We start from the raw sequence: 12106 nt of genomic DNA on the forward strand, positions 1-12106 counted from the left end.
CTGGCTTGGCAAAGAGACCATAAGGCAGAAAGAAATCTGCAAACGAGTTTTCTAATACCTGTGGTTAGTGAAAGAGTGGGAATAAAAAGCTTTTCCTAAAAAAAAAAAAAACAGTAAAGAGAAGTCCTTTCCACTGTTTTGTAAACATTGAAAATATGTGACAGAAAGAGCCCTTGAAAGGGAAGCTGGCCACAGTTGACGAGAAAAAATAAACTGGGGACAATCTATGGGGAAAAGTAGGTAGAGGTCGTAAAAGACCTGAGATTGATGCAACTGTTAGCCTGGCTATTGCCTTCCAACACAATTCCACTTTGATTCGCACCACCCTTCAATGTTCTGTTTGGCATTTCTCACATTGACTTGGATTCCTCTGGTAGAATACCATGCCAATCTGGGAACAGACAGAGAAATAGTGAACAGCGTCTGCCTGCAGCTTTAGCAATGACAGCAGAAGAAGTGAAAGTAGATATTCAGTCCATGTTGGCCACGCCTCCAATTATTGAATAAACGTCAACAGCCATCTAGTTAGAACTGGAACTGCTGTCTTTGGAGAGAGCTATGGATTTTTACAGCGCATGCAATTTCCAGTTAGCTTCACAACGTGGAACTGGAACACTACATACAGTACGCCAATGGCTAAATGTTAGCGACTGGGTAAATCTTAAAACTTCACCACCTCCAGGAAGCAATAGTTTCTTAATAGCTGAGGGTTCAGACACTCTCTGGGAAGTAAAGTGTAGAACAAGGAGCTGGTTTTTACCAGGCTGGCCAGCTTGCGTAACTCTCTGGAAAACCGGTTCTTCTTTTACTCAGATGGGCTATAAACAAAACTTTTCAGAAATGTGTACGTAATAAAATGCTACAAACCGTGGGTCACTCCTTCCACTTCACATTTCTGCTCTCCTGTGCCAGAGAAATGAAAACCCAAACCCGGAGCCCGACATATTTATCAGTATTTTCTTTATTTTTATGACTGAAACCAGATACATCAAAAACACACACTGTTGTTCTGAAGCCGTACCTTGCTTTGTTTAACAAATCTCACAGAGAAAACATCACACATTTCTACGACTACACAGAGGTATAAAGTACATATGGGTAAATATACTTTAGAATTTTTCTCTCTTTTTGTTTATTTTAGTAGTTATGGTATTGTTATCCCAAAAATAAAAACATCTCCCTATCTCAAAAGCAACATAAAAGATGAGGCATAGGGAGCCTCATCATATGTATCTTATCACAATAACACCAACAGACAATAGAATTTTTTTATCTTGTCTTTTCATTATAATTTTTTTTTATTATACATAACTAGAATAATGCCCTAAAATAAAGCAGAATCTCTGTCAAACACTGAATTATCGCTTTACACATATGTATATATTTATAGAGAGAGATAGGTGTACATTACTTTGGAAGAAAATAGAGTAATGCGTGTTCATAAATACTCAGGAGGTACATGTTTGAATCCTGTTGTTGAAATAAAACCGAGACGAAGAGTTCCTTTGATAACGTCGACACATGTGGCATTGATAATGCAGCATCGTTTTAACTAAAGCTTGGTTTCGTTCTCTCTTTTGGGCCCTCTGAGACCAAAAGCCGCAGAAAATGTAAAAAAATGAACTTTAGTGGAAAACGGTTAGGAGGGAAAAGTGTAAGTTGGGACAAGTGTGTCGCCTTTGATGGTTGCATTTTGCTTGGCAGTCAGCACTAAGGCAACAGTTGAACAAAAAAAACAAAACAAAAAATCTGTCTCACGTACAAGTATCAGAGAAACAAAACATTGCAATACACACGCATACACACACATAAATACACTGTTATTAGATACCAGATATGCTGCATCCTGCATGAAACCGGGTATCTCATTAAAAATCAATCTACTCTTAATTTATGACCCGCTCTGGATGTGGGAGTTTTTATAGCTGACAGTGATTTATGTTACTGAGCTGACTGAGAGGAAAACAATGTGATCAGGAGTATGGATTTGCAAAAGGGTGATCATTTCCCCATAACTACACAACCTCCTTATAGTTCCCTCCATTTCCAAACCATTTTTATCCAACTAATTCTTGTGTTTCAAAACATTTTCCCACACCTGTCCACATCACATACGTCTCCAAAGTGGAAACCACGACCGCAGTACCTTTACATCCACTGGAACCCCTGGTAAAAAATGTTAAAAAGCCCTGAAATAAATATATATTTTTTTAAAGTACAAAATGGAAAAAGAAACTGCCTTTTATGGGTATAGGTATTTAGAAGAAAAAAATTAAATTCCTTCAATTCTTTTTATATATGCACAAAATTACCAGTACCACACTTATTTGGACCCTAGCCTTTCCTTTGGTCATTTTATACTTAATTCCTTTAGTTGTTGATAATACACACGGGAACTATTAGTTCCAGGCCACAAGGCAGGACTTTTACGGTCTAAAAGTCCCTTAACTTTTAGACTGCAGGCAAACAGGAAGGGACATGATCAAATCATTGCTGCTTAAGGCCTCCAGCCAGCAGGGGTCCCCCAAGAGCCACTCCAATTCTCAGTTTGTTTCTCACAATTTGTTTTTGTTGTGGTTTGCAGTTTAATTCCTCAAAGATTTGAGCCAATTTGTAAACTGACAATATTGCTTCTAAAATACTAGTTCTAAATAATAATAATAGTCATAATAATATAAGCAAAAAAGGTAACACCTTTAAATGTAAAGTGTACTGTGGTGAAGCTGAAGAAATGTTAATTTTTCATAGTTTCACAGTCACACGTCAATGCTGATAAGTTAGTTTAATCACTTCTGCTTCATTCTTCTGAGCTTTTTGTCACTTTTCGTCACCTCAGCCTTAGCAGGTTTCCAAACGTGCTTTTAAATAAAGCAATCTTTAATAAATCCACTTTTTAAAAAACTCTGCTAAGTCTGTATTGAAACAGCATACACTATACCTGACTGGCAACAACAAATGAACGAGTAAGAGAAATGACCCAATCTCAACTATTTGTCAACGGCTGTCACATTCTAAAACTCCTAATTCAGAGTGTAATTCAATAAAAAAAATAATATAAACCATAATTGGACTATTAAATGTAATTCTATGAAGAGTCTCAGCCCTGCCTTCTGGGGATAAAAATAAAGAAAATGTGCCATTGATGAAAGGAAGATTCATGTCACTCTTCTTATTTAAAGAAGTACAGTTAAGCCAACAATTAGCCATAATTGTTCTACATTCAAGTTAAAGGTTTGTTCCTGATAGGAAAGAAAACATAAAAGTTTCTGTAAAAAGATCAGACAACATTACATTGTAATGGATGTAAAGTTACATCCATTACATTCATTGTCGTAATTTTTCTAAAGTGTGACTTTTGAAAAATATGAATTATCTGTCTTTGTCTATGTGTCAATTGTCAAAAATTATTTGTAACCTCCTTAATAATCAGCGAATCTTGAATGTCATTGCTGCGCTCACCTTTCTTGTAATTGCTGATTAAATCTTTGCATATTTCTGCTGATGTTATGACAGTTTATCTTTGACGAGGAACTCCACATCTTGAGGTTTGACAGATTCTCTGCCATCACCCTAATTTTAACATCCTTCTCAGGTTCACTGTCAGATTCCAGTTTGGACTTGGCCGTGTCTACCATCAGAGTAAGAATTAAAAGGCTTAAAAAAGGAACAAAAGGTTAATCCCAACTCTATTTTACCACCATGCACAGCAAACATGACAGTGTGGGAGGCAAACAACAGTCCTCCATGGTTGCCAATAGAGGAATGCAACAAAAACAATAGCATGTTGGAGATAATGATCATTTATTTTAAGGCTTTTTAAACCATCTTGACCAGGGGTGCTAAAACCTTTTAACATATTCTAGAAATATATCCAAATATGAAGAGAGCATCAAGCAACACAATAAAGTCAGAAAAAGTAATTGGTACAAACTGTCCCTCTGATTAGTGTTATACTTTCTACCATTGGTAGAAAATCTCTATAAATCTCTACAAATTTTCTACCAAGGTAGAGAATATGATCCTCTCACACTATTAATTCTGAGACAAATTGTTACAGATCATAACCCACATGTCTGAGTTACCATGTCAACTTTCAGCCGTTGTGTCAAACAGCGGTTTAAAACCAATCTACTCATCAGAATTGCATAAACTCCGATTATTAGAGACCCGTAACCAGGGTCGGTCTGAGGCAGTGGTTTTCAGTGACAGAAAACAACTAAAATATTCATTCAGATCAGAATTTTTGTTTTGTTTTGTTTGGGCAACAACATCTCAATCCCAAAGCACATCTGAACCTCAACGTCTCAGTAGTCTTGGCGCTGGTAGCCTCCGGAGCCGTCGAAGGCCCCGTCGCTATTGGGCTGGCCGCCTCCGCCGCCCGGGCTCTCCAAGTCGTCCCCTCCGAAGGACGTGTAGGGCGCTCCGGCCGCATCCTGGCTGGGGTCGGTGTATTCGTGGGAGAAGAGGGCGGAGTCGGCCCCCAGCTTGTATCTCTGGAAGGCGAGGAATGATTGGCCCGCCTTTGGGGAAAACGGACGATGGAAATGGATGGAAGATGGAAGAGCAAGCAAGGGTGCAAAGGGCGCGATCGAACGGCGAGGAGACAAGAGTACGAAGCAGTGGTGTTACAGTGAAGCGTTTGGAAGAGAAGAGAAAAAGAGCAGGAAGAAAACACTGATTAGTTTGTCGGAAACCTTGGGAAGCCATTTAGTCAGTCAAAGCAGATGACATCTAGTTGAGCTCGTCATTAGTTGCATATCCTTTGCAAAGGTATGGAAAAGTTTGTCGATATTCAGCTAATGTAAAAAAAAACAACACAATTTCCCAACTGCAGTGTATTTGTTAATTAACATAATTAAAATCACATGGGAATAAGTTTGTTCGAGTGATAAGTTGTTGAAAAACCCTAAACCGCGCCATCATCCTCCTATTCCTTCCTGTCGTCTTCTTCATGTTTTCCGCCTGTATTTACATTCGGTTTGATAAAAAAACTCAAGTTTTTCTCAAACTTGTGAGTGAATTTATTTTCATAATTCCGATTCGAACAATCTTAAGGGCAATGGAAACGCAGCTAGGGAGACACAAAACCTCAGCTCTACTCCGGTCTACTTTCTTGCAAACAAGAAGTGTGTCTGTGTGTTGCTAACGCAAAACAATCCATGTACATTTAGTAAATATCCAGCGAAAGTGTTGTTGCCTTTTAGACAACCTCTAAAAACTGCCAGCAACACAGAATCCATGTGAATCTCCATGAAATAGTAAAACAAAGACGGGACATGCAAACTGCATGCAGGACTTCCTAAGTTGCTAGCATTCATAATGTTTTAATTTTTCACTTGAAAACTGCAAAACAGGTGACCCAACGTAAATAAACTCAATTAATTTGTTGCCAGTACTCAAAATCCAACTAAATATTATGTTTATACAGTTGTCATGTTAAACAAATGTAAACAAGGTAGGTTTGACCAACTTAATTCAGCAGAGAACTTCATTCTCTTATTTCAGTGCACACACTTAGACGTATTTTAGCAGAAATACATACATAATTTTGAAATTTCACAATAAAAATATACCCTCAAAGCTAACATTCTACCCCAGCTTTTGCTAGAGTTACACCTGCAAACTTTTCAGAATACTTAATTATATAATTATGCACACCAAAAAATTCTAATAAGGTACACTAAAGTTATTAGCTATACTAACATGTTGAAACATCAAGTTCTAGAAGTATGAATACCTCCATCAGGCGGTGCAGGTAAAGAAAGATGCGCATGGCACTTCAATATCTCTAAACTCCGGAAAAGATAGCTTTATTTTTTTAAAAAAAAAAAAAAAAAGAAGCTAAAAAATAGAGATCCATAGCTTCGCCTGAGGGGAGCGAAACACACCAAAGCCTCCTTGATCAATAAATCATGTCCTGTTGCTTATTCAACCCTGAAGTACCGCCACTGAAAGCTTAAGGTAATCCACCGACTTCCTAAACCGCTTAACGCTTCCGTCAAAAACCGGAGAGACGGAGCCGAATATCTTTTATTTTGTCTTTTACTAAAAGACAAAATGTTACTCTGCATTAAAAGCGTCAAGAAACTAACAATCTTTGTTATCTTGGACCATTGGCTCAACAATCACACATGCAGGTTTATCATGTCAGTTGCTAGAATTGTAATTAAAACGTGCCTGAGTCTGGATTCAGATTTTCATACATTCACTTCCTCTAAAGATGTTCAGCCACTACGACATAACAGGGGTGTGTGTGAGCAGCTGCAGAGGGTTCAGGTAGCAGGCATAGGAGACAGAACAGTTCAGACAAAAGGTTGATGTGGCTGAGGGGGGAACAGCTTGGTGTACTCCTCTTCAAACGACACGTTCTTTAATTTCTCCATAGAGAAGAGAGTCTGAGCGCCCTGTTGGAGAGACAGCCGCACTCTGGTGAGGTCATTAATGTTCACATTTATGACGGACGTCTGGGTAATACGCATCAAAACAAGTTGAAGCTAATGGCTAACTACAGCTTGGCAAGGATCTGTGAAATGTTTTCAAATAAATTCTTGTTTTTGTTGCAGTATCTTAATTTTACGCTGGGAAAAAAAGGGAGAAAAATTCTACTTTTAATTTGAGATTATTCTAAACTGAATATGTTAGGAAATAATTGTTTTCAACAAAACCGTCAGTTTCATAATTATTGGTAACTTTCACAATCACCATGAAACAAATGTAACTGAAGACTGTTTTAAATTATAATAATAATAATAAACAAGTAATTTATTCTGTAAGATGGGAAAGACAAAAGGAGGCACCTTTAAGTGTAGCCTGAAATAGCTCTCTATTTTTGCTAATTAAGTTTTACAGAAAGTTTTTTCTGCTCTTTTTAAGGTTTAGTTAATGGATTAAATTTCTCACTTAGAAAATGAATGTTATCTATTCATATGTCCCTACTGAAAAAACACAGGTTTTCACAGGATGTCAAAACTTGTTCACACGTCTGTTTTTCTAACGGGAACGTGAAGAAGGTCGTTGCCCTCATATCTTCTTCACGGGTTTTTGTGTTGTTTCCTTTTGGTGCAGCGCCACCACAGGCGAAGGGAGGAAACGGGTTTTTCAATTGGTTTGGATTGCTTGACACAATGTCGCAATCAAACTGAGTCTACCTGACTGTCAGGTGTAAAATCATCCTTGAATTGATGTAGACGATGAAATACTCTCAAACTAAACGTTGGATTTTTCTAAGTGTGCTTCAGACCAAACACACTGAAGACCAACGTGTTTGGTCTTCAGTGTGTTCTGTGGCCGCACATGCCTCAGCGTCCTACAATCTGTGGACTAACGAGAGCAAAAAGAAGCTCTTACCCAGGTGAAGATTGAGAAAAAGGAGAAGGTGATGGCCGCCCGAGCAGCGTCGCCTCCCTCTCTCAAGGGGTTGTCCTCTTGCTTGGTCACCTGCCACTGATTGGCCAAAAGGCAGAAACCCACAAACCACATGAACGACCAAAACGCTGTACGGACGAGAAAACAGAAACAAACAGAATAGAGTTCAAACCCTGGCCAAAGTGTTAACAGGATCTTTCCAATCATCATTAACTCATTTGGTTCATGCAGCAATGCTATAAACAAGACAAATTCATTTTGATTCTCTTGATGTACAAATCTCTGAGACTGAATCCAGGGCTTTCTGCTGGTCTCACCAATTCATATTTAAACCTTTTCAAGGCCACTATGAATGAAATTTAAGACCTTTATCACAACGGAAATATATAAAAGAAAGCTTGATATTTTATGTACAGTACAGACCAGAAGTTTGGACACACATTTGTGTCCAAACTTCTGGTCTGTACTGTAGTAGTAATAGAAAGCTTTTGGCAGTCCTACGAACTGGCGATAAATTTACACTTACCCACGATAGAGGCAAAAACAGCTACCTAGCTAGCAGCTAGTTAGCGGTGACCTCAACCTCCTCGAGTCACAGGACGTAATGAGGTTGTCTGCTTGCGACTCAAAGGTTTGTTTGACAGAAATATCCCATGAGAAAAAAAATAAAACTACTCAAAACAAACAAGACAAAATATAAGACCAGTGACTAAGACCACTTGCATTTTCTTTTTATAAATTTTAATAATTTTAAGGTTTTAATTTTGGATATGCAGATTTAAGACTGTTAAAGACGTTTTTAAGAATGTGTGGACACCCAGGAAATTAATCTGTCAAACAAAATGTTTCAATCAAGGGTTGACCAAAACTTTTCATACTCGACTCAAGATTGCCAAGCTCAAGAAATTCATCTAATTTTTGTGGTGCTTTTTTGTTGTTGTTTTGCAAACAACCCCCCAAAAAACAACAACAAAAAACCCCCAAAAAATACACAGTAAGTCATCCTTTCTACTGGTAGAAAACTCCACTTAGCTAAAATAAAAGCAAGAATTACAATAAATAAAAAGACAAATGCCATGTCATGTCTGTTCACATTTTAAAAAGTCTCACTGGTTATATAAGATCATATTAAGTGATTAAATTAAATTGACAAGTCATGTTTATATTATTTTCTTTCCTTCTGTCTGTTTGACTTTGATGAACCTATGAACAAAAATAACAAAACATGAAACAACCAAACAGGTATTCATATCTACAATCATCTAAAAATAAGATTACATAAAATTTGAATACAAAGTTACATAAACTATAATAGCAGACAACCATACCAGTGCCTGTTTGTTTGTTTGATGTTGTCTTTCTTTTTTTCCAGATACTTCACTTTTTTATATGGACTAAACTGAAATAGACTAACTTATGAAGCTTTTTTGAAAAAAAAAAAAGGAAAAAAAAAGTTCACACTACTTGTTTAAAATGACTGCAAACCACAAGTTGCGAAGTTACGTTAACTTTAAATTGTTTATTAAAACGAATGTTTTGTTTTACAGTGACCTCAAACAAACGAAAGATTTCACAAATCTGAAATTGTGTTTTCTATTTTATTTTATTTTTAAAAAAAGCAGACATATCAGAAACATCTGATCAGACTTCCAGCAGTTATTTGGTTTTACTCATTTGTCACCTTTCATGGAAACATATGGTGACAAAGAGAAAGAGAGAGAGAGAGAGAGAGAGAAAGTGTGCACAGAAAAAAACCCCAAAAGGCAGTATTGTCTGTGACAGGAACTACCTCATTAAAAAGCCTCTGTGCTTGACAATCTTGTCAGGTTCGGGGCAGAAGCAGTGCAGCAGGGAGGCAGACTGTCTGACACACTGAAGCTCATCGCAGAGACTTGTTAGCACCGGAGGAGGAGCTGTCTGCTTAACAACCGCTTTCATTCCCACGGCCCCCTCCTCTGTGATCACACTTTAAAAACAAACGCTGCGCCAAAGTCGCTCGCCGCTGTCAAATAAAGTGTTACTATGCCGATCAGCAAGAAATGCACATAAAGAAAACAGCTTATTTTTAACCAAAATAAAAATGCAAACAGAGGTAATCAAAAGAAGATATCTGATTCGAATGTTGCTGGGGTTTTTTTTTAAGAAGAAGAAGTTTAAGGATAAGTAAATAAGTAAATAAAATGTCAAAAAGAGGATTAAGAAACTGTTTTAGTTCAGTACATTTCTATTTATGCAAATAGAGTGCGTTCATCTTTTTGTCCCAGTTTGTTACATTACGACAATGAACTTTAACAAATTTGATCATTTGTCCCAATAGAACGATAACAAGCACTGCATGATTGAGGAAAATTTGACTTATTTTTATGTTTGTATGAAGATAGTAAAAAGTAAAATGCATTTTACTTTTTACTATAATAGAGCTATGAAATATGTGAAAAACAGAATTAAACAAAAAATGCTTTAATTTAGCAAATTTCTATTTTCTATTTATGTAAATAAGATTTTTTTTTTTCACGTTTTGTTAACATTACGACTACAAACCCTAACTTCTACTTTTGAGGAACCATCAATAATACCAGTTCTGATAAACAAAGGACTAAATTTAGTAAAATCACACAGAAACAAAAAAGTCTCTAGACTGCAAAATTTAATATCTATTCCACTTCAACCAATGCTGAAACCAAACAGAAATCTGAAAGCTTCATGCTGCATATTGAAGTTGGCTTTATTAAATATCAGATCCTTGGCAGGAAAATCATTTTTAATTCAAGATTTTATTATTGATCATCGTCTAGATTTTTTATTCCTGACCGAAACTTGGCTGAATCAAAATAACAGTTCATCTATCCTTATTGAATCATGTCCTCCAAATTTTAGCTTTGTAAGCCAGACCAGAACTGACAAAAGAGGAGGTGGAGTCGCAGTTTTGTATAATTCTGCCTTTACTTGTAAGCAGATATCCTATGGAAACTTTTTATCTTTTGAATATGTTGCCTTGCAACTAAAATCGTCCTCTCGTATCTTGCTGCTGAATATATACAGACCTCCGAAACTCTGTGCAAATTTCTTTGATGATTTCACTGAGCTATTATCCCTAATTTTGGTGGATTTTGATTTTGTTCTTATTGTTGGTGATTTTAACTTTCATATTGACAATCCATTGGATCAAGGCAGTAAAGAGCTACGCCAGATCCTAAATAACTACGGACTGATCCAACATCTCTCGGGACCCACTCATAATCATGGACACACTTTGGACCTTATTATCTCTAAGGGACTCATTGTATCTAAAATTGTAGTGCTTGATGTAGCATTGTCAGATCACTTTTGTATTTTTTGGGACAGCTTTCTCCTGCACAAAAGACAATTATACACAGGTAATTTCAAAAAGATGCATCACGGAAACTACAGGATCAATTTATTCAAGCTTTTTCTTCAACTGCTATACACTCCTGTACCTCTTTGAGTGATCCAATAGACAATTTTATTTTTAAAATTGAGAAGGTTATTGACACGATTGCTCCAGTTACTACAAAAGTAGTCTCTGGGAAACGTAAACCACCTTGGAGAAATTTTGAGTCAGTTAGAATAGGAAAAAAAGTGTGCCGGAGAGCAGAACGTCGGTGGCGTAAAACTAAACTACAAACTGATCTAGATAGTTACAAAGATAAACTCAAAATGTTTAATTCTGAACTAAGAAATGCAAGAGAGAGTTTTTTTTCAAATGTCATTTCTACCTCTATCAACAACTCTCGCACTGTTCTCAATTGTTGACAGATTAACAAATCCATCTTTTTCTGTTAACCGTGAATTTTTATCCTCTGAGGCCTGTGACAAATTTGCCACCTTTTTTAGAAATAAAACTGTGAAAATAAGGGAAAAAATTAACTCCTCTGTATCTGTTGTTGGGAAACAATTAACTATGTTTCCCCCAAAACAGAATTTACCTTTGATGACCCACTTTAACCTGATCACTCAAAAAGATTTGAGTTACACCTTGCATCATATGAAATCATCCACCTGTTCCCTTGACATTATACCTACAAGTTTATTCTTAAAAGTCTCAGAAGTTTTGGCTCCGGACCTCCTACAAATAATTAATAAGTCACTGTCCTCTGGAGTCTTTCCTCAGGCTCTAAAGACTGCGGTAGTTAAACCACTTCTCAAAAAGCATAATCTAGACCCATCAAATTTAAGCAATTATCGACCAATATCTAACTTACCTTTTCTGTCTAAAATACTAGAAAAAATTGTTTTTCAGCAAATCAATAGCTTTTTGGCCCTGAACAACTGTTTTGATGTCCATCAATCAGGCTTCCGTCAACATCACAGCACTGAAACTGCGCTGGTCAAAATATTCAATGACCTCCTAAACACTGACCGTAATAAAATATCAATATTAGTTTTACTTGACCTGAGTGCTGCCTTTGACACAGTCGATCATGAAATTCTATTATCACGATTAGAAAACTGGGTTGGCATTTCCAGTATAGCACTAAACTGGCTTAAATCCTACCTGTCCAATAGAACCTTCTGTGTGTCCATAGGCAATTTTAAATCCAAACTGAATGAAATTACATATGGAGTTCCCCAAGGCTCCATCCTGGGGCCGCTTCTATTTAATATCTATATGCGTCCGTTATTTCAAATTATACAAAATAATAAGATAAAATACCACAATTATGCCGACACACAGCTGTACATTAATCTTTCACCAGGAGATTACAGTCAAGTTCAAAAA

The 12106-nt window shown here is 36.8% G+C and overlaps 1 protein-coding gene across 2 annotated transcripts in view; it reads right to left on the reverse strand.

Annotated features, from left to right (window-relative positions):
* Positions 1-943: 943 nt before the first annotated feature.
* LOC122830328 (synaptogyrin-1-like) overlaps positions 944-12106 on the reverse strand; it is a 31272-nt gene continuing 20109 nt past the window's right edge. The window contains exons 3-4 of one of the 2 annotated variants that reach the window (XM_044115595.1): positions 7348-7493; positions 944-4520 (exon numbers count right to left, since the gene is read on the reverse strand). In XM_044115595.1, the coding sequence (XP_043971530.1) occupies positions 4305-4520; positions 7348-7493 (362 nt within the window). In that variant the 3' untranslated portion in view covers positions 944-4304. Of the gene's footprint in view, positions 4521-5828; positions 6405-7347; positions 7494-12106 lie in introns of those variants that run through there. The other variant, XM_044115597.1, reaches the window with a different exon arrangement.

This window comes from Gambusia affinis, linkage group LG04 (genome assembly GCF_019740435.1).
Source record: "Gambusia affinis linkage group LG04, SWU_Gaff_1.0, whole genome shotgun sequence".
Lineage (NCBI taxonomy): Eukaryota > Metazoa > Chordata > Actinopteri > Cyprinodontiformes > Poeciliidae > Gambusia > Gambusia affinis.